Here is a 23,143-nt window from a genome sequence, read left to right on the forward strand (position 1 = left end):
AGGATAATTTTCAAAGATGTGTGATGGTTTTATTGGTTGGAATTTTTGGACTGGTTCACATGAAGTGAGCACTCAACATTGTCTCTTTTCAGGAAACTAAACAAGTTCACTTTTGGCCTCAGGTGAGGATACCAACATAATCTTTCAGACTTAGCCTCGGGTGTCTCCACAGACCATAACGACTGTTGTTACAACAGTCAGGAACACTAACGAACCAGTAGTATTGATCCTCTTAACAACACCCCCACAGAGGCTAAAAGGTCTCCCTGCCTGTCATCCAGAAGTCTCTTGGATGAGAGATGAAACATCTTCAAGGATCTTCAACAAAGTCCAATTGCCCTTGATTTCAACCTTTCGTGGATTGTCCAATTACCATGAGATACAACAAGGTTTGACTTAACATACAAGAACATCATTTGTAAAAAGCTGCACATTTAATTAACAGTAAGCAAGGTAAACCTAACTAAAACGAGTGTAGTCTTCAATGAACCATACCATTATGTTGTAATGTTCACCTTTTGCTAGGTGTACATAGGCAACTGAGTGTGTGTTGGGATGTGTAACAAAAAAACTACAAAAGTGCAACTTGGGGAGGTTTCAAAATGTAGACAACTGATTTTTAGAATTACGAGACTGTAAATTTTTATTTCCAGAGAAAAAGCTAAAGACACAAACTTAACATTCTCAAAAATAACGTTCTGTATCAACACACAACATTAAACTCAACATTGTGAATAACTTAACAAGGCATCTATTATAATATGATGTTTAATAGATTACTGTACAGTCTGATCGTGTACCTCAGTTTGTTTAGCTGATATATCTCATGAAGACTTGTGAAGCTGCTAAAATGAAACAATGGACTGCTATTTATCACAATATGATGATACAAATATGAATAGAAGACTTGGCATTTATTAAATTTTAGTTATACAGAGTTTCATTGGTTTTTTGTTCTGTTTCCTATTTCCATGTATTTACTTTTTTATACCTTTGTTTAGTAGGACAATCTGACACTGTAATGAGTCAAAAACTATTTGTGTCCTTGTTAAAATAATGTGAAAGCATGGGCCTTTTCTGTAGGCCACATGTTGTCAAAGGTTTCCATAACATTGTATTGTTGCACTGCGATGCCCAAAAAAGTGGGCTTAGGTGCAGAATTTTTGATTTGGCAAAAATCCCTACATCAGTACATCAAAGAACATAGCAACAAAACTCCATCAGTAATGTCACCTGTCCATACAGATATCAAACCAGCTGGGTTTCCAACTGCAAACAGTGTGCACACAGTGTGTAACCAGTGTTAGAACAGATCAGTACACCTTCTCAATACAGAAGTGATAGCTTGACCCTCACTTAGAGGACAGAAAGTATAATCAGTGAGTTATAACTATTTACATTGGAAGTGAGCTGCTGAAGGGATGTGTGCATACAAAAATGATGACACATCTGTAAAAATAAACTTTCTACACACCTTAATATGAGGTAATATTAAGGGACATACAATGTCAGTGTGAGAGTTGACGTTCACTTGTGTTCTGCTGCTTTCTGTTGTTCTCTGGGTTTTGCAATGTACTCTCTGTACATCGAATACAGGACCCCTAAAAACAAAGAATCAGAGGGATACGTTACACGATCACCCTTGCATCTACTGCAGCTCCAAGATTCAGGTCTATACTTGTTAATGAGAAAATGTTTAGTCCAAACCAATTATGGTAACAAACTGAAACAGTGCAATCAAGATATAATAAGAAACGTGACACTTGTAGGCTACATACCAACAGTCATGGCTCCAACCACAAAGCCTTGGGCTGCTACACGCATGTGGATCAGGTGGACCGACATTTTTGTATCTCCCCGATTCTTCATTTTATACAGCCTGTACCCAACAATGGCAAAGAACCCAGCCATTCCTGGAGGAAGCAGAAAGACATCTCAGTGCACATAGATGACTAACAAAAACTTAAAGACAGCTGGTACAACAGAGGCTACTTTAAAACAAAACTGTCCTGTTTAAACATAAAAATGTTTTAATTTCTTGCAAGTTAATTCAAGTATTGTTTTGTTTTTCTTTCATGATGTAACCATTAGGGCACAAGATTTACTCACCAACTGGGACAAAGGGATTCTCCTTTGCTTTTCGCAGGAACTTGGACTCATTGTCATCATAACTAACGTCAGACATCTTGACTAAAAAGAAACAAAGATAGGGAAAGTTAGCTATTACAGTCTATGGTATTATTTCAAAAAACATAGCATGCTAGCTCTTTCGGTGTGGGTGGGATCCATTTTAAATCCTCACTGTGAACCTCAATTACAGTTATGGACAAGCTTGAAGTCTAAGCCTACTAAATTAATGTTTAAATTCGTACCTCAAACTGGAATATAACGTTAACTTGCTATTTGGAGCTAATGTTGATAACGTTAGCATTAACTGCTCTCAGAGGTGACACATGAAGGGCAGCGAAGACACATCCTATGGCCCAGATAAATAGAAGTTACATATCCTGGCACATTGTGAGACACGTCAACCACTGTGCAATGCTAAGTTATAATATTTTAAAGTGTCTTACATTTTGATCAAAGGCTATATAGCCTAACAAAAACACCAGAGTCAAATAAAACAATCGAGAGCGAGAATTTCAACAGCAAATAAAACCTCCATTACGCCGCAGTAGGTTGAATCTGATTTTTACCTGTTTTAAATGCGTGTGTCGCTATCTGAATATAAATAAAATATCCAGTGAAGTTACATGAGTCTTCAGAGGCTCAGTTTGCACGACTGTACCGGACTGTAGAGAGGAAGGAAGGACTCCGCTACATGATGTAACTACCATTATACGCAAGTCTGACGTCGGCAAGTTGTCAGGGGTTGTCGGAAGTCTGTGTTGCGTTCATGTCGAGGGGAGAATGTCTGAAAGCCAGAACCCTAAAAATATTTTTTGTGAATTTAACAGATCAATCCAATATGGGGTATGTCATTGAACATATATATATATATATATATATATATATATATATCAGACGAGAGCCGATACCGTTCACTTAAAAGACCGGCACATCACTAGTGATGGAGGACCATGCAGTATTCATGTTGGCTAAACATTACATAACGTAACACAACCATTTAACAGAATAACAAAGGTTTGCTGTTATCATTGTGGCAGGATTATGTTTATTTATCCATAACTTTTGACCTTAACCAGGGCAATAGTTTGACGACCATAGTAAATCCGATGTGTATAGAACGCAGCATCCGTTGTACAATCCTCTCACAAAATCAAAGACTGTGAATTTGAGATAGTACTGTCTGTCTAATAGGATGTTTGTTTCGCAGTTGGAAAAAAAAAACGTCTTTCACACTGTCAGCTGATTTTTCATGTCATGTAAAGTAAAAGTATCAAGTTGGTTTACGCTCTTGTATGATCCTTCCCACCGCTATCCTCTGCCTCAGTGTTTTAACATCTAACTGTAAAATGCGTCAGTATTCTAACCGGTCTTTAAACGAAGATGGAAGTAGATGGAAGTGAATACCCTTGCTTCACGTGTTGATCTCTGGAATGACGTAACAGTGGGCTGTCATGTCACGTCCACAGCCTCTGGTCACGGCTCTGGTCATGTCATGAGGGCTCGTGGCAAACTCCCAGGAAGTGCGCAGTGTTTTGAAGCCTATTTGACTAGTGGCCAAACCGTGGAATTGCAACTCCCGGGTCAATGAGGTGATGCCTGATGCACACTGTCCCGAAGAGACATTTCCCCATGAGTAAGTGGATAGGTTTTTTGAGCGTCACAACCCTCCAAAACGACTCGTTTGATTCAGAATTTCATCCATTTGGTCCGATAAGATTTGGAAACTCTAAAAGAGCTGCTTGAAGAGTTCTCTTTAATAAATCCATGGCTCGTGATCGCACTTTTTAAAAAAGGTTCTTTTAAATAGCCTACAGTTGGCTGCGGCCGATTCAGAAAAATGTAACACAAAACTATTCGGCCTATATACAATCCATCCATCCATCGTCAACCGCTTATCCTGCATACAGGGTCGCAGGACTATTATATTACCTATTATATTATATTATATTATTATATTACTATTATAATACCTCTAATCATAATCAGAGTTTATGGCCAACTTTTGTATTTTGTATTTTTTATCATTATTGTAATACTAATATTGTATTATAATGTAGAACTTTAACCAATGTGGCAGGCTAAAAACTAACTTAAAGATTTTATACAAATTGCTCATGAGGTTTAAAATTGCACCCCATACAAGCAGCCTGCCACGTTTTTGTGACAGCTTCTGCATCGTGTTCAACCCTCTTGAGAATGGAAATCAAAAACAGCTTTGAAGCCCTAATGAGCCTGTGGCATTTCTTTTATGTAATTATAGACTATCAGTTCCCACTGATCATGCACCAGGCCTAGTACACTGTAGATTAAAGTAGAGTGCTGCAAACAGCCACCACTGATCTTCCAGACAACCCACTAAGAATGTAATTGAATATGCAAGTAAAATTAATTTCCACTTGTTGTTTAGTGTTATGGTGCCATTCCTCATACTTTCTGCTGATCTGAACTGGAGAATATTGTGAATTATCGACTAATATATGAGTTCTAAGTTAGCTATTGACAATTTTTCTTTGCTTTTGCACAAACAAATTGTACTGAAATTTAGAGAACTGTTGTAAAGGAAACTGCCTTAGTCAAATGTAGTCATGAGGATATAAAGAAAATATCTCCACCCAGTGGTGAATTTTTGAATCTGTAGGGAGGTGAGATGGTAACTGTTCAGTTTACTGCAAATAAAAGGGGGGGGGGGGTAATCATTCATCAATACAACTTTTTCAAGCTAATTTATATTTGTATATGAATGCGTTTCATATGCTTCGAAAGATTATGTTCTCAACTGATCTTTATTAGAAACAGATGGTATGGTGGCAACCTCAGTGCTACCTCAGATTCATCAGTTTACCCCATCCAGGGATGGAAAAGGCAAAGATTCATCAAAATGTATCTTAAAATATGATTCTGAATACCCTCATTTTAAGTGTAGGCCTATCAAAATAAACTACAAAATACAGCAGCCACGCTATTTATTAAATAAACTACTTTATTTCTGTATTCTTCTTGACAGGTGCAATTCTATCCATCCATCCATACATCCATCCATCGTCAACCCTGCGTACAGGGTCGCGGGGGGCTGGAGCCAATCCCAGCAGACATCGGGCCAAAGGCGGGGTACACCCTGGACAGGTCCCGGCCCTTCGCAGGCAATTCTATCAATTCTATTTTTAACTCAGTACATATCTTGAATAAATAAAGCTTACAAATAGGTTGTAATGGTTTAGACACATAGACTGTAGTTTTACATTAACACCCTGCCTTTGACATATTTTTTTTGCATTCCAGCAGGTTATCGGTCCTCCCCAGAAAAACAGCCCAATTGGTCGTGTGTGCATCCCATTATTGCGACCCATCTTGACATTTATTGTCGCAGCGACCTCTAGTGGCTGTACGATGGTAGCAAAGGAGTAAGTAGGACTTATTATATATCGCAAGAAAGTCTCAGTAAAGGCATTTTGAGGAGGGAAGCGACTGATCCTGCAAAACTGTCATGGTCGTCTCATGCAACTTTTTTCAGAGCATCGGCTCAAAACTGGATGTATCAGGTAATGTTATGTATAGTTTTATCTTAGGCTAGGCTATCAAGAAAATCTAGTCGGAGTGCTTGTCTGCCTGTCTATTCACATCTTTCCTCACTTCCATGTCTGAAAAGGCCTTTACTGTATGTTCAAACAGAATGCGAATCAAGCTTTTCGCACGACGGCATTACATACAAAGTCAATGCATGGACGTGAATTGGGTGTCACGAATTGGGTGAATACACGAAATTCGCGTGACTTACTTTCGTGATGCAAAAAATTTGCGTGTATCGCGGGGCTTTTCAGAGATGACCGGGCACAGCAGAGGGAGAAAGCCTCTGCTCACTGGCTGACAGTTACTGAGTGACAGGAAGCTCTGGAGGAGGGAGCCGGGGGCAGCACCAGAGCTTCTGGATAAATAAACACGCACCAGATTCTGCTCTGATAATGAGCTGTTTACTGACAGGAGGAGCTCTGAGGTAATTTTCTTTATTAAATAAACTTTTTAATTTTAATTTTGGGAATTAAAAAGTCACTAGCATTTCTAAACCTGTCTACTACTTCCTATACATACAGAAACCGGACAAAACAGGAGATTTCTTGGTAAAGTAAGTGAGGAAGATGAACTACCTGGTAAATTATGAAAATATGCACCTGTTACTTGATTCCAGTTATCATTGTACTTTACTATGAAACAAGTTAGCATAGCATAGCTCTGATCTATCTGAACGGTATTTAGAAAACAAGCATTATTAATTAATATTATTAAGTTCTTTGCTATCTTGTGGACAAACCTTACATTTTGATGCATTTATTGCAAATAAATCACAACAAAATGTTTATTTTGGTTACATACCGCTGTAGTAAACCAGATTAGGGCAAATATTAGCGGGTTGTGTTTCTTACATTAGTCATGTAAGTAAACACAAAGAGTCCAGCAGTTAAACTCGTGCGAGTAACGCAAAGTGAATATTTATTTTACGTTGTACGTGAGCACACCATAAGGACGCTGAAGGGGTGAATGGGTCAAACCAACCCATGACTTTCACGCAGGAGAATGGCATTATGTGAAACCAAGTAAACAGTGAGTTTTGATTTTTTATTTAAATAGCATTACTAACTTCCGTCACATTATGCTTATTTCTCAAGTTTTCAAAAGACGTTTTCCAGTTTCTTCCGGTTGTTGTTAGTGTCAGTGGGCACCCAGAACTCTGTGGGACTAATGCTTCATATTTATATAAAAACCAAAACTAGACATTACTTGGAGAAAAGTTAGCAAGGAAGTTGAACTACCGGCTAAGTTAAGAATACATGTGTCTGTTACTTGATCCCAGCTAACGCTCCCAGCCCTTTTGAGCCCCACAGCGGGGTCTTCCCACCCATGACGCCAACAGGGGCAGCGGAATGGCAGCTTTTCTGCACTGGTGTGTGGAGCAAGATCTGGAACTGGTGGCATGTCTCCTGCCTCGTTTCTCCAGCTACTGCTGGACAGGGATTTGGCTTTCAGCATGGTTAAGACCTACGCTGATGCCATCTCATTCTGACATGAAGGTTTTGGTGACAGGATGGTCTTCGCACACCTGCTGGTAAAGTGTTTCCTGAGAGGCGTGCACAGACACCAAACTGTATCACACGCCATGGCTACTTAGTGGGATTTAGCGCTGGTATTACGCGCGTTGATTCAAGCTTGATTTGTGTTCACGGTGCAATTTATACTTCTGCGTCAAATCGACGGCGTAGCCTCTGCATAGCCCCCTACCCTACGCCGTCGCCTACGGTGTAGGCTGACGTGCATCTCCTCAAAAATTACAACTACACGTTTTTTACAAATTACAATAACTACACGTCGAGGCAACGCGGGCCATAAGCCCTGTGATTGGTAGGCTAGGTAGCCTCGCAATGCCTCCGAGCCGACAGGAAGTGCCCGTGCTTTGAAGTAACTAGCGGCTAAAACAGCGGCTGTAACACGGTGGATCAATATATTTGACCAACCGAAATGACTCGTTTCACTATCAGAATGTGATCGATTCGGTCGATAACATTTGAAAAGGCTTTATACTCCTGCGTAAGGCATTTATACTTGTGTGTCCATGTGTCCGTCATTCTGCAATTACACCCCCAAACGCTAGTCGGCAGTAGCGCTACAGCGTACACTGTGTTGACTTTTGCTGGCCGAGCAGGCTAACTTTCGGTTTAGCGCTCCACTAACGTAAATGGCGGTAAAATTTTATACATGCGGCTGGTGTAGCCTTTTCAAATGTTACCAACCGAATGGATCACATTCTGATAACGAAACGAGTCATTTCGCTTGGGTTGCGACGGTCAAATATATTGATTCACTGTGTTACAGCGGCCATTTTGGCTGCTAGTAAATGTTACTTTAAAGAGCGGGGTACTTCCAGTCGGCTCGGAGGCATTGCGAGGCTACCCAGCCAACCAATCACAGAGCTTACGGTCCACGTCGACTCCACATGTAGTTACATTTTTGAGGAGGTGCACGTCAGGCGACGGTGTAGCCTCTGCATAGCCCCATAGCCTACGCCTTCACCTACGCCGTCAATTCAATGCAGAAGTATAAATTGCACTTAAAGCCCCCTTTAGAGACAGTGGTGCCAAAATTTCTCTCCACTAAAACTGCTCTGCTTTTGGTGTTAACATCAGTCAAGAGATTAAGCGATCTGTCTGCTCTCTCTGTGGCTCCTTCATACCCTTGTATCTAAGAAGACAGCAGTTCAGCTGTCCTGCATCCTAACCTGGCCTTCATGCCCAAGAATATCACTAGCTCCTTAAAAGTGAATGTTTCTTTCCCCCTCCTCACAGGTCAAAGGAGGAGGCTACATCCTATCTTCTCTGCCTGGTGTGCGCCTTGTCTTGTTATGTGGCATGCACAACTGCCTGGCATCTTGGCCTTCCCCATGTTCTTTCAGCCGCTTTTACCTGCGAAATGTCTCTCGCTTCTCCATGACTCACTCTATACTGTGGACATGCGGTGCGTCTCCCTTCCACCGGACCACCTTCCACCTCCCTTCCACCTCTAACCCACTAGCAATAGTCTTAGAGGGCAAAGCTTATACGAAATAGAACAATAGTTAGGTATTGTAATGACATATTCTATGAGTTCAGGCGCAGGTCTCTAATCTATGGGCCTCACACGCTCCTTGAGTGACTGAAGACAAAAAGCTGTTTGGGAGCCAATTGTCCTGTTTCATAGCTTTGTACACATGGTGAGACTGTGCTTGTGGCCCACCGGTGGGCGTAGGCAAAAGCTCTTCATTGCTGCACGTGTGTGCGAGGGATGAATCCACTAACGATAGCCTTTGAGCCTACTTATAGTATCAGTAGTTACAAAGCAAAGATGCAGTTGCCTCATTGATAATTTACATGAATTTCTGTAACTTGGTGAAGTGGCATTTGTTTTGAGTATTTTACATTTTCCTTGGCTGAATTGAGAGGGTTGTCAGCTGATTGCTCTCACCTGGGTCCATGGTCTATAACAGCTGGCCCATGTATTCAGTCCATGCTGTAGCATCTTGTTTTGCACGTTTACTTTAGTTTAATAAATTATACTTGTTTTATGTACCTTGTGTTGAGTCCCTCTTTGTCACATTCCCTGAGCCAGTTTGCTATACAGTAACAAGTCTGAGAGCAGTGTTGGTAGTAGAACTGTCAATGCAGTTAGGGAAAACAGTTATGAAACAAGGATCATCCCATTTTGGCGATTTGGGGGTGATCAGTGTCTGATTTTACACAGAATTACTGTTTTTCTTCCCATAAGTTAATATATAGCCTATTATGATATAAATAGCATGCTGTAAATAAGTGAAAAATATGCTTTTAATAAATCGTTTTTTAAGTGCATGAATAAATCCAAAATTATAGGCCTAGCACTTAATGAAGGAGGGGTCAGTGTGTGTGGTAGAAGAGGAAGAGAAACAGAGCAACAGCTGTGCCGAATTGTGCGTGTACCTTGCAGGACGTTGGAATCATTTATCACCATTGATGAACACACAAAGAATTTATCATTTCAAACAGTATTTTGAATAGACCTGCGAGGTGCATGCACAAGACCAGTAAATGGCAGACAGAGCAGAGAGAAAATGGTCTACAATTAGCCTCAGTTTAGCTGCAAATGTACATTGTAAGTTACAGTGACTAATGAATAGAGACTGCAGCTCTGCAGCTTCTCATGATTAAAGCGGAGCTACCATGTGTAACCCCCAATTTGTCCTGTCAGTTCCTGCATCTGAGTTTGACTGTGTTGGAAAACTATGGCCTGTAGTAAATGAGGAGAAGTGATATGTAACACCACCAATGCACCAATAGAGGGCACTCGATCACCACAAATGCCTGGTCCACAACTGTTTTGTTTGTAAATATATTTTCTGTGTTGTATAGGCCACTGTTGGAGAATAAAATAAAGAAACAGCAAACTTAAGAAATACTGATGTCCATCTAAATAATGATTGCATTTAGAAAGCCTGACAATGACAATATACAAATTTAACACTAACTACTGCAGTCAGTAGGAACTGAACATTGTCTTGGAAGCCATTAAGTTCAAACACCATACAGCTGTGACCAATTAACACTGTCACAACCTTGGCCACCATTAAGTTGTGTTTTCATGGCTGACACTCTACTAATTGAGATATACACTCAACCTGCTAGTAATAAACAATTTGACTTTTTTGAGGATGAAAATGCGCATTTATATATAAATCTTTGTAGTTGTGATTATAATATTTTTAGTTAGTGCTTGAGTAGCTGAGCATGACAATATATAGACACATTTCACATTTTTTCACATACACATTTTTGAGTGGCCTTTTGTTGTGGCCAGCCTAAGGCACACCTGTGCCATACCCATGCTGTCTGATCAACATCTTGATATGCCATACCTGTGAGGTGGATGGATTATCTCGGCAAAGGAGAGGTGCTCACTAACACAGATTTCGACAGATTTGTGAACAATATAGGCCTTGTGTGTACATGCAGAAAGTCTTAGATCTTTGAGTTCAGCTCGTGATGAATGGGGGCAAAAACACAAGTGTTGCATTTATAATTTTGTTCAGTGTATGTCCTGTCTCGCTCCTCCTCTTGTGGGTCTTCACCCACCTCCATCTCCACACATATTCAATATTAAAACAATAGTGTATTCTACCCTACAACACTTCTAAAGAAATAAGACTGAAATGTGACATCATCTGGATATTAGTAAAAAGTGTATGTGCATAAGACAAAAGAGAGTTAACATCAACATAAATACAAGCAAGGTTTGTGTGCTGTGTACTGTATCACATGACTTTCACAGCTTTCAGAGTTGCAGTCCACTTGCAAACGCCCATTGTATTCATGTGTCTAGTCTTGTATTTAATCAGCCCTGAGTGCAGGTGCTAGAAACAATTTGTTAAAATCCATCAGTTATTATGGCCTTCCTGAGCCTCTGAAACAGCCTGCTAGCAACAATTTTTAACTGGCTGTGTGTGTCTGTTTTGCAAAATGTGTAGTATGTGGGTTCTTATAATAATGTGAACGCCGCAGCCCAAGATTAATAAAGCTGAGCAAGGAAAGCTGCACCTTAAGGTTCAGTGTATCTTTCAATAAACACCTTAAACATTATTCTAATAAACATGTTGATGGTTATCCTAACAAAACTAGGCATATAAAATATTCACACATGATGGATACATTAAAATCTTCAACGACTGTGGGTTGCCTATCAAATTAGATCTCAAATGCTAAATCTCCATTGAGGAAGATGTTAGCATTTTGAGAGAGAAAATGCTTGTGGCTACATTTTGATGCCTTTTATGTGCTTATAGAGATGTATCTGCATTTATAAATAAAAAAGAGAGCAGTTTATAAATTTCTTTCTGATCTGCCGAAAGCTAAGCTTCACACTTTAGTTGGTCATGTGACACACTAATCCATCCATCCATCCATTGTCAACCGCTTATCCTGCGTACTGGGTCGTGGGGTGACACACTAATAAAATCTTTTAAAAAAACATAAAACCCCTAACGTTGGTGGTAAATATCTCCTAAATTAATCATTTTTATCTTATACCAGGTGCAACTTTAAGAAATAAACATCTTTTGAGTAGGTGAAAGCTTTAAAGGAGTCTGCTGCAAAAATGCCATTGCAGTAAGCTTTTAAAGTTGAGTAGGTTGAAAGAAAGTTGAGTCTGTACTCCCATTGAAACCCATTCATTTCAAAATGCATAAACATGTTAATACAAAATCAGCCATTACAGATATCAGCAATGGAGGTAACAGCATGAATTTGTGCCTGAATTTGTGTCACCGTGTCTTTCATGCAAATGAGCCCATCCTAAGCAATGCACCAGGCTCACAAAACTCACATCAAACTGTAAAACTAGGGAAGGCTGATTAAATATGAATCAATATCCTGTTACTGGATTGCCTGTTTCTCGCCGAGTTCATTGGTCCAGTGCGTCCAAACACGTCCTCACCAGAATCTGTCACTATGAACACATGTCAAGACCATATGCTGCATTCCTATCAAAGTTGGGGGTTTTTGCATAACACTAAAAGCCAACAAAAAACATGGCTGACGGTGACAAACTGATGGTTCTTTGTCAAGTGTACACACAATTGAACCCTCAGCAGTGCCCTTGGAAACTGTAATAATAAGATAACATTGTAATTTTCACAATGTTGTTTAGTGTTATATAGTGCCATATCTGATACTGTACTTTCTGCTTATCTGAAATGGAGAAGTAACATGCTCTTGAGAAATATCAACTCAACAGGACTCATAATCTAAGGATTGCAGGTTTGACTCTTGCTCTCAACAACTTTTTTTTTTCTTCTTTTGTGTGTTTTTCAGTTGTTATTATGAAGGGATTCAGGGGAATCCAATTACACATTTCCTGATGGCTATTTCAAAGGTTCCAAATTAACCGTCAGGAAATGTTTAACATTAAATGGATTTCCCTGAATGAGAAGCACAGGAATTTCCTCTACATGGGAATGATGGGGAAGTTAAAAGTCCATAGGTAGATGGATGTGGACCAATCGCCAGTCTCTTCATAAGAACTTTGTTGAAGAGGATTATGAAAAAGATAAAAAAGAAAAAAAGGTTGATCTTCCGTGAGGATCAAATCCACAACTTTAAAAGTATGATTCCTGTGCTCTACCAACTGAGCTAACCAGTGACACAAATACTTGCAGTGAAACTGGCATTAAACCACTGCGTTAAACTATTGCTTTGTTATCTCGAAATCGCAAGAAATCACGGGAAAACGGAGTAAAACAATGTTTGAATCAATGGCTGCTTAGGGCTTCTGTACCAGAAAGAGTCATGTTATAAAAACATCTCCACCTAGTGGTGAATTTGTGAATCCATTGCAAGGTGAGATGGTACCTATTCAGTTTACGATGTATCATAAAGATGCCAAAGTAAACTGCAAAATAAAGGTGGATATAAAAATCAATAATTCATCAGTATCACTTTTGTCACACACATATATATTTGTACATGAATGCAAGTGTGCTTCAAAGATTATGTTCACTAGGCTGGATCTTTATTAAAAACTGGTGTATTTGGTGGCAGTCTCAGTGCTACAGCAAATTCATCAGTTGATCCTGGCTAGGGAGTCTATATGCACCAATGTTATGATGAACAAAGTGGTCTCTAGTCATCATAAGAAACCTACAACTACTACTTAAAATTAAAATACATCAAATAAATTAAAAGTTTGTCATAGTTTTAGACAGGCACTCCTCTTTGTGTAAGTTATTAGATAAAAATCCAAACGTTACATCTTAAATCTACAGAACCAATCTTATCACACTATGTAGATGGGTGGCAATGGCGTTTCGGATAAGCCACATTCCTTTGGCCTTTGACATATTGTTTTACATATCAGCAGGTGGTGCTATATGTCCATGTAGGAAGTATCGGGAACACAGAGCAGCAGACTTGGGAAACAAATTTGTGTTCAAATACTTTTGTGGAGGTATTATGTTGCTCCTTTCTCTCCTTTTCAAAAGATCAACATAAAAAAGATAAAGTAGTAAAGTGTGGTTAATTTTCGCTTGAACATTTTCAAACAACCTAATAATATACATAACATACATAAAGGGGAAGAAGTTGCCTCATTTATACTTTACATGTATTTCTGTAACATGGTCATCATGATGGTGGAAATTGCATCTCCTCTGGTTTAACCTCCATATTAGACAGAGCATGTGTTATCTTTAGTAGCTTTTGTTTCACAATTGTACATAAATAATTAGGTAATCTGTCAATCAAGGAAGCAGACTCAAAACAAAGGTTACTGGACTGGTTTCACAAGAAGAACAGGTTTGATCTGGAATGTCCTCTTTCTTTTGAACCGTAACTTAACATAACATCAAATCCTGTAATTGTTAAAGTGAGTATGAGATAATACTGTTTTAAACTCCACTACATAGTAAATCTTTTTTTGACCAAGAGATTATGAGACATAAGACAGGAGTAAAAACAGGTATATTTTACTTGACTGGATAAACCTATGACACATAGTCTCTCAGATAGTTTTACAGTGTAACTGCTCAATGAACCCATTAACCATTAACGCTAAGCGACTTTTATCCAGTAGCTTCAGCAAATAAGCTATTGCCGCAATCAGCAGTTGTAAGGTTGAGGGTTATGCTCACAATCATTTCACTGTGCTCGGTGTGGTGTGATCTGCTTTCTTCTTGCTGCCACTGGCCTGCTCACAGATTGTAGGCAGTGCATCCAACATTCCTCTGTTATCTGTATTAATTAAATGATTTAAAGAACAAACAAACCAACTTTTAATGCAATTACAATTATTACTACTGCCATTCCTGCTGTGATGATCCATCCATCCATCCATCGTCAACCGCTTATCCTGCATACAGGGTGGCGGGGGGGCTGGAGCTAATCCCATCTTACATCGGGCGAAAGGCGGGGTACAGTGATGATGATGAATGTTATTATTACAAGGTACAAGGTGGATCTTTTTATCATTTTACAAAACAAGGTTGTATAGTATGGAATATAGAAGATAGAAGTTGTAGTTTTTGCTACTCTCAAGAAGCAAGCGTTATATACAAAAATGATCTATAAACTAGAGGGGTCAAGTCAAAGAAATAAAACTATTTAACATGATGGAGTGCTGAGGATGAATTTAAGACTCACAGCCTGGGGGAAGAAACTGCTCTGTAGTCTAGTGGTAAGACAGCGGATACTTCTACATCTCTTTCCAGACAGCAGCAGGGTGAACAGGCTCTGGTTGGGGTGGGAGCTGTCCTTGAGTATCCTTTGGGCTCTGCGTAGGCACCTCACCTCAGCGATCTCGCTGGTGCTTGGTAGATGGGCACCAATGATCTTCTGAGCAGTTTTAATCACCTGCTGCAGAGCCCTCCTCTCCAAGGCCGTCACATCCCATGCCAGTTCTTGGATCTTGGTAGTCAAATACAACCGTTTCTTTACCACCGTGTAGATGGCCATGTCATGTTCTCTGGGATGTTGATTCCCAGGAACCTAAAACTGTTCACCTGCTCCATGTCAGCTCCACTGATGTAGACAGAAGTGTGTGCCTCATTTTTTCATAAAATTAATCACCAGCTCATTGGTTTTGCCGATGTTGAGCTGTAGGTTGTTCTCTATACCACTCTGCAAGATTGTTGATTTCCTCCCGATAAGTCTCATCCTTGTTATCATTATTTGTAATATTATTATTACTACTACTACTATTACTACTACTACTACTACTGTACTGTACTTCTGTCACTGTTGATATTAATAGGTATTATTATTGATAGCAGCTTCAGATACGAATATAATTCTCTTTTTTTAATATCAAATGATGTTAAAATCTACCAACAGAACACAAATACTTCTTACATAAATATTTCAGTCAGGAGAGACTTCATTCTGAATGAACGGATATTATTTAATTAATTGTGTGTACAATAAAGATGAGAAATGCAAACGTAGTTGTGTGAACGTCACTGCTTTATTGGAAAGAAAAGTGTATGCATTTCCTGGAATCCTGAAACCCGTCCCACAAGCAATGGGAGGAGTAAAAGTCTGTTTAAATTACAGGTTGTGGACCTTAACTCCAAAATCACTGTGTGGCTGCCAGAGCACTCAGTCATGGGACTACTGCTGTCTATTGTTCTTGGTTTTCTTGCTGCCCTGATTGGAGGGCTGTACCTACTCGGGGTGTTTAGACAGCGGCAACCAGGAGAACCCCCCTTGGATAAGGGACTCATCCCTTGGCTGGGTCATGTCTTAGAGTTTCGCAGGAACACGTTAAAGTTCCTGGATAGGATGAAACAAAAGCACGGCGATGTTTTTACAGTACAGCTGGGAGGGCATTACATCACATTCCTTCAGGACCCTCTTTCATTTGGAGCACTTGTTAAGGAGAGTCGAGAAAAACTGGACTTCAGCAAGTTTGCTGTGCATCTGGTGCGTAGAGTGTTTGGTTACGTTGCTATAGAGAACGACCACAAAATTCTCCACGAGTCCAGCAGCAAGCATCTGAAAGGGGATGGACTGCAGGTAATGACACAAGCCATGATGACTAATTTGCAGAATCTGTTGTTGCACAACATCAGCTCAGCTACAGACCAAAGGACCTGGATGGAAGACGGACTGTTCATGTACAGCTACAATATTCTCTTTAGGGCTGGCTACTTATCCTTGTATGGCAATGTGTCAGAGGGAAGTGAGGAGAAAGCCAAAGAGAAAGACAGTGCTGAATCAGAAGCCTTATTTCACGAATTTCGTAAATATGACCAACTCTTCCCCAACCTGGCTTATGGGATCCTGCCACCAAGGGAAAGGTTGGAAGCACAGAGACTAATGGGATTCTTCTGGAATTCTCTGTCAGTGCAGAAGATGAAGACCAAGGACAACATCAGTCGCTGGGTGTGGGAGATACAGCAAGCCAAAGAGGAGTTGGGAATGAATGAGTCAATGATAAACAGGTACATGTTTGTGCTTCTTTGGGCCTCTCAGGGCAACACAGGGCCTTCTGCATTCTGGCTGCTCCTCTACCTCATGAAAAACCCAGAAGCCATGACAGCAGTGAAGGGAGAGATAGATAAGGTTCTGAAGGAATCCGGGCAGGAAGTCCTACGTGGTGGCCCTTTAATCAACCTGACGCATGAAATGCTGATGAAAACACCAATCCTGGACAGTGCTGTAGAGGAGACCCTCCGACTCACTGCTTCACCCCTCCTCACCAGAGAAGTGCTTCAGGACATGACCCTCAAGATGGCTGATGGGCGCGGATACTTCCTTCGCAAGGGCGACAGAGTGGCAGTCTTTCCTTACAGTGCCGTTCATATTGACCCAGAGATCCACCCTGACCCACATTCATTCAAATACGACCGCTTTCTGAATCCAGACGGGATGAAGAAAACTGACTTTTACAAAGCAGGGAAGAAGGTGAAGTACTACAACATGCCCTGGGGTGCTGGGGTGTCCATGTGCCCTGGTCGTTTCTTTGCCACTAATGAGCTGAAACAGTTTGCTTTTCTCATGTTGGTCTATTTTGAGATTGAGCTGAAGAATCCTGATGAGAAGATACCTGAATTTGACTTCAGGCGATGGGGCTTTGGTTCGATACAACCTACCAGAGACGTTCAATTTCGATACAGACTCAGATATTAAACCAATCAGTAAGTTTTTTGTGCACACATTTTATTATGTTGTGGGTCTGTTTTTAGATTTTTTCAACCTGTAATTTAGACTTCATTTGACCAAAATTACAAGATCACATTTTATGATGTCAGAGACTATTGATTCAATGAGACCAGAGTAGTGACAAAGTACATTTTCCTTGACTAGATAAACCTAGATTGGTCTCTGAACTTTATTGTTTTCCAGTGTAGTTGCTCAGTGACCCATGACTGGTACTTTATTTTAGCAACTTAGAGCAGCTACAGTAATTTAACTATCGCCACATTTAAATAATATTGTTGCTTACACTCACATCATTCAACAGAGCTGACTGTGCAGTTTATATGACTGATGTTGGAATCTATTATCAGAATCTTGATTTTGAGAGAATTGTAAGTCCATATGTAATCCAACTGTAGTTAGGCCTATGTACCTTTTAACATGTTAATATGAGTCATGACATATATATCACTATTTCTGAAACAGCTTCTGCATCTGTATTTTACATAAATCTTCCTGATTGAAATTTAGCTCTGGTTAACATCCTTAAAGAATGTATTTCTACAAGTTGGTGGTGGAGGAAGTGGTTTAATTAGGTGATTGCTGTCATACAATATCACAAACTGGAGAAAAATATAATCTATACTCACATTACTTTCAGTGTCTCAAAGAAATTAATATAACAGAACATAAAAGAACATAACAGTCATCTAGGGAATCATAATTTATATTTGGGCTTGGGGAGGGTATCAAGTCGGTTCGAGTCAAAAGGCTGAAGTCCAAATGAAGTCACAAGCCAGTAGGGTTAAAATCAAAATCAAGTTGCAAGTCTTTTTTGATTTTGTCAATTTGAGTCTAAAGTTATCATATTTGTGACTCAAGTCCACACCTCTGCTGTCTGGGAATATGTATTGGCTGTTTTTATTTAAAAAGTCCTTCTCCATTTTAAGGAGAAATGCTGTTTTGCATTCAGACGATACAGGGACAAAAAAGGTCCAGAACATACTGATTTCCATTACTGATTTGCTGTTAAATTGGATCTAACATTTTTTTTACTTTATTTACTTTATGAAACTAAACAATATATTACTCTTTTTATATGAATGATCACATTACATGTTTAATTATCAGTTGAGAAAAATCTTCAGTTCATGCTTTGAAATCAGTTTTTCAACCAACAAAGACAAACTTAAGAATTTCAAAAAGCTTACAATGAAGACAAAGAAGATTTTCACCCCACCCTCACATTTTTCCTAAAACAGCTGCTTTGATGTTTGTTGAAACATTCAGTGCTCATGTGTAAACACGCCAGGCACACATCTGGCCTTAATGCATACCACATGACATTGGTCAAACAGAGTCAGTATTTGCAGAGCAAAGCCTGTGACTTGATGTTTTGTTTTGCCCTTTCCAATTAAACATTGTACAAACATAAAGATTCATATGTGTTTTCTTTTTATTTTAAATATAGACTCTGACCATGAAAACAGAAAACCTTGTAAAATGTGATGTAGCCTAATTCACTACAATAGTCCTACAAAACTTTGAGTAATCTGTGCTTTGTGTGTAACGGGGTAGACCTGTATCAGCCAATTTTGAGTGCAGTGGTAGTGTGAGGGGTGAGCACTTATAGTGAGTGTGCATTTGGTGGGTGTGGTTTTGCACTTGGGTTAATTGCATGGGTATGGACTAATGGCAGACAGGTGTGCTTGGGCATGACATCCATCTGCAAACTATTTAACCAGCCACACACTAGGCTCAAGAGTCTTCTGTTTGTCTCCTGTGTGCAGGTACAGAGTGATCTTGACTGTCTTCTTCCCTGGGGGTAGCTCTTGTTATGTGGGCTGGTGGTATTGTCTGTATGGGATGGTTTATAAATTGATGTTGTTCAGAATAACACACTTATTCTGAATATATAATACACATTTGCTCTTTAAATATTTTCTCCTGAATACATTTTTTTTTTATTAAACTCAAAAGCCCTTCTCTTTCTTTCTATAGCCTACATAGACAAAGGTAGCGTGGGAGCGGCCAACCCAGGGCCCACACTGGTGGGGGTCACTTTGCTGTGGACTAGTGATGTGCGGATCGATCCTAAAGTATTGATATTTCTGATACCAACGAGTCCTGCTCCAGGATCGATATCTAAACACACTCATTTGGAGTGAGTGTGTGTTTTATAAGTATCTTACTATCACCAGTATGGTCTAATTATACTCAGTTGATAGGAACTACTTTCCCTTCCTCTCCTCTCAGGAGCATTTCTGCAGCGAAGCCTGTAACGTTAGCCTGCCCCACATTAATGACTTGTTTTTGTCCTTTTTGTGCTTCTACGACATTCTTCAAAGCTCTCGTTTCTTGGCTTAGATTTTGTTGATTTGGCGATTAGTGCTTTGTTTTTGTGCTTCTACTATGATTAAGTAGGCTATATAGTAAAAATGTTTCCTTTTGTCTGATTTAACTGTTTATTGTTGATATACCATCAGAAGCATGTAACGGGAACCTCAAACTAAACCAACACAAAAAACTGTATTTTCACTCCATTTTCCAGATGTTTGCATTCTATTGCCAAAACGGTTACGTTTAGGTTCAAAACCTAACTAAAAAGAAAAATACATTTTTAAAGCCTGAACTCCTTATCAGGACACTGAGCGCCTATTTCTATTCCTTACTGTAATGACCTCTGTGAAAGACTTCAGGTGAAGAAAAGGTACACTTTGTTTTTGTTTTTTTTATTTCTCTGTTCATGTTTTTAAAACAAGTTATTTTTCTCTTTGCTCTTTAACAATTTACATAACAGGGGGAAAAAAATACAAAAGAAAAATAGATAAAACAGCACTCTCCAGCTCAGATAATGTGGAAAATGCAGAAAAGAATTACATGTCACATGAGTGCTTTCCTTATCACAAACATTTTTACATGTTTAGACATGTATAATCTTTTCTATTTTATGATCAAGCTGAACTGTCTTTGGAGATTTGTGAATGATAATCATCCTATATATTGCTTATTCAACATTTCCAATAGAGGGTACTGTATCTTATTGTGTCACCAGCTACTGCTGCAAGTCAGGTGAAACAAGCCATTTTATAATGTGGCCAGTGTGTTAAGATGTCTTTCAAATACTTCTGATTTAATTATGTTTTATTCAGTAATGAATTGATGTTATACAGTTAAAGCCTTCCCCTTGTTTCTTCTCTTGAACTTTAAGTCATTTGTGAAAAAAAAAAAAAAAAAAAGCATGATGATTAATAACAATTGATCAGGCAGGCAAAACAGCAGTGGTTATACAACCCTGAAATTACAAGAGATGAATTACTAAACATACCTGCTAATTACCTTACAGATATTTAACTTAAACACTGCAGTAAACAATCAACCCAGCTCTGGCTCCACCTCATTTACAGATTGGACTTTCAGGGCCACTGCAATGTCAGTCATGTTATCAAAAGCCACCTATAAACACAAACTAGTAAAATTGCATAGCTCTACTAGAGAGCCTCTTTTTACCTCAGGGTTATCAATCTCCAGTGCCTTCTCTGCAGTGAACTCTAGCATAACAGGCTATACAGTCTACAGGTTCTAGGCGGCAGGTGGCTTGAAATGCCTGCAATGAAATCAAGTTAAGACATGTTCACAAAAGTTAATACATTTTCAGCCTTGATGCATACCTTCTAGAAGACATACCTGCTAACCACACAAACACATGCCTCCAGAGAGATCCTGAGTGCTCCCTGTAAATCAACTGTTAGAGGCACAGGTGTGTGCCTGCTTCTGTACAGACAATGGAGTTTCCCTGAGAGGTTGGAACTGATGACTGATTAATTTATTGATTGAACTGTGGATCACCTTTTCTTGATTTGACATTCAAATTTTCTAGACTTCATGAACGGTTTTCTCATAAACTCAACCACCACCAAAATGCTGTGTATTTAGACTCATTTTGCACATATTTACATGTAAAAACTAATATATTTACATTGAAAACCTAAATAAAAAGACAAAGAAAAATAATCAGGATAAGTGCCTATTTTTATTCCTTGATGACCTTTTTGAAAGATTTGTGCCAGGTGAGGAAAAGATACAAGTAAGGCAGATTCCAGACATTTTGCAATTATATGGGGCAATGTGGCAATTCACAATGGTTTACAGCCCATCCCAGGAGAGTGTCACTTTTCTTTCCAAATGCTTCTCTTTTTCAAATCATTTCCTCATGGACAGTTTATAGCCACCACCATGGAGCGGTTGGTAAGGAACGCTGTACAGATGAGAGAGAGATGTTTGCCTGTTTGCGTAGTTCTGTTTTGGATACAAGTTGAAATAGTTTGAAGTTTATATACTGTTAAAAGAGACATGTGTTTAAAAGTTATGAAACAATCCATAATTTTGATATTGTAAAATGACTTGAGTTTTCCAGTGACTGTAGCAATCAACCTCTATGGTTTGACAGTTACATTGTGACAGAACAGAAAAATCAGATCAACACGCTAGGTTTTTACTTCAGCTGTATTTACTGTAGAAGCCTCATCATAAAAATGTTCCATAACAATGAACTGCACCCTGTGTAACAAAAGTGTCATCCCGCATACAGTAAAACCTACATAGTACATATTATCAGGGTTTGCTGAGTGAGTGCAGCAGGAGTGAGCCCAAACGCATGACACTGTGAGCTGTGATTGAGTTCCAAACACACATGAACAGAACTCACGAGTACAGGAACTGGTACATCCAAAAAGCAGCAACATCCAACAGGACTGACACAAGACAATGACTGGACAGGAAATGAACAGAAACACCAGACATTTATACACAGTGACTAACGAGCAGGACGGGAGCAACACAGGTGACTGGGATCAGGGTTAACGAGGCAGAGAGACAGAAGGGAAAACGGAGACTAGCAGGCAGGCAGATTACTGAGGGGGGAAAAGACAAAACACAAGTTACTCAACACTGAACATCAGAGTAATATAAACAAGTGGACAGATCACAAATGAACTAACACCAACAAGGAACACAGACAGAAGCTAAGGCAGACACCGAGATAACAGGACAGAAAGTGACAAGTGAGAATAAATCTGCATAAACTATTAAATGTGATATCAACCTTTGCTAAATCAGTTTTTGAAGCATTTTGATAGGCTACACAATATCTCTGTAGTCGAGAACATGCAATAACAACTGGGATACCAGCCTCTCTTTTACATTCATGGTGAAACAGTTCTTTGATCTGTACAAAACACAGATAGAACAGCAAACCTTTTTACACATATAGTCTATTTGCTTTTTATATGATAGTTCAGAGTCAATCTATAGCCCCCGATATTTTAGCCAATAAACCTTAATGCATCATCATGGGGAGAGAGGGAAAGAGAGAGAGAGAAAAAGAGAGAGAAAGAAAGAAAGAAAGAAAGAGCCATGAAAGCAGAATAGAACAGAAACGTAGTGCACATAAGCATAAAGCTTGTCTATTTGAATATTCAACCAGGCATGCATATGAATGTTAGGCAAAACGTCAGGGAGGCGCCTCAAGAGAAAGTTTTTGACTCTGCGCAAATGAACTCTAAGCACCTCTATGACGCATTATCTAAAGATATAGTTTCCCTTGATGGCATCGCCCTGGCCTCCAGCACCACTGTGAGGAATCTTGGAGTTATCTTTGATCAGGACATGTTGTTTAAGTCTCACATTAAGCAAATTTCAAGGACCGCCTTTTTCACCTACTTAATATTGCTAAAATCAGGAATATCCTGTCTAAAAATTATGCAGAAAAACTAGTCCATGCATTTGTTAATTCCTTATTATCAGGCTGCTCGAAAAAGTCCATTAAGACTCTT

At 39.3% G+C, this 23,143-nt stretch overlaps 2 protein-coding genes and 1 long non-coding RNA gene across 4 annotated transcripts; 1 reads left to right on the forward strand and 2 right to left on the reverse strand.

Moving 5' to 3' along the window:
• Positions 1-616: 616 nt before the first annotated feature.
• On the reverse strand, positions 617-2,853 carry higd1a (HIG1 hypoxia inducible domain family, member 1A). Its single transcript, XM_038717805.1, has 4 exons — positions 2,697-2,853; positions 2,110-2,190; positions 1,779-1,913; positions 617-1,601 (listed from the first exon to the last, which is right to left on the reverse strand). Exons 2-4 carry the CDS (start codon positions 2,183-2,185, stop codon positions 1,528-1,530), a joined length of 285 nt encoding a protein of 94 aa, XP_038573733.1. The 5' UTR covers positions 2,186-2,190; positions 2,697-2,853; the 3' UTR covers positions 617-1,527.
• A 12,881-nt stretch (positions 2,854-15,734) lies between these two features.
• LOC119901973 (5-beta-cholestane-3-alpha,7-alpha-diol 12-alpha-hydroxylase-like) lies at positions 15,735-18,751 on the forward strand. The gene has a single exon (XM_038717789.1). It carries the CDS (start codon positions 15,774-15,776, stop codon positions 17,298-17,300), a length of 1,527 nt encoding a protein of 508 aa, XP_038573717.1. The 5' UTR covers positions 15,735-15,773; the 3' UTR covers positions 17,301-18,751.
• A 2,572-nt stretch (positions 18,752-21,323) lies between these two features.
• On the reverse strand, positions 21,324-22,938 carry LOC119901987. Of its 2 annotated transcripts, none has more exons than XR_005444270.1 (2): positions 22,018-22,938; positions 21,324-21,608 (listed from the first exon to the last, which is right to left on the reverse strand). It is a non-coding gene; the product is annotated as an uncharacterized LOC119901987 (long non-coding RNA). The 2 variants fall into 2 exon arrangements; XR_005444271.1 differs by having other exon boundaries at positions 21,911-22,938.
• Positions 22,939-23,143: the final 205 nt, after the last annotated feature.

The sequence above is a fragment of the Micropterus salmoides genome, unplaced genomic scaffold, assembly GCF_014851395.1.
Source record: "Micropterus salmoides isolate LMB-PRFRI ecotype aquatic unplaced genomic scaffold, ASM1485139v1 Ms_hic_scaffold_14, whole genome shotgun sequence".
Classification (NCBI taxonomy): Eukaryota; Metazoa; Chordata; class Actinopteri; order Centrarchiformes; family Centrarchidae; genus Micropterus; species Micropterus salmoides.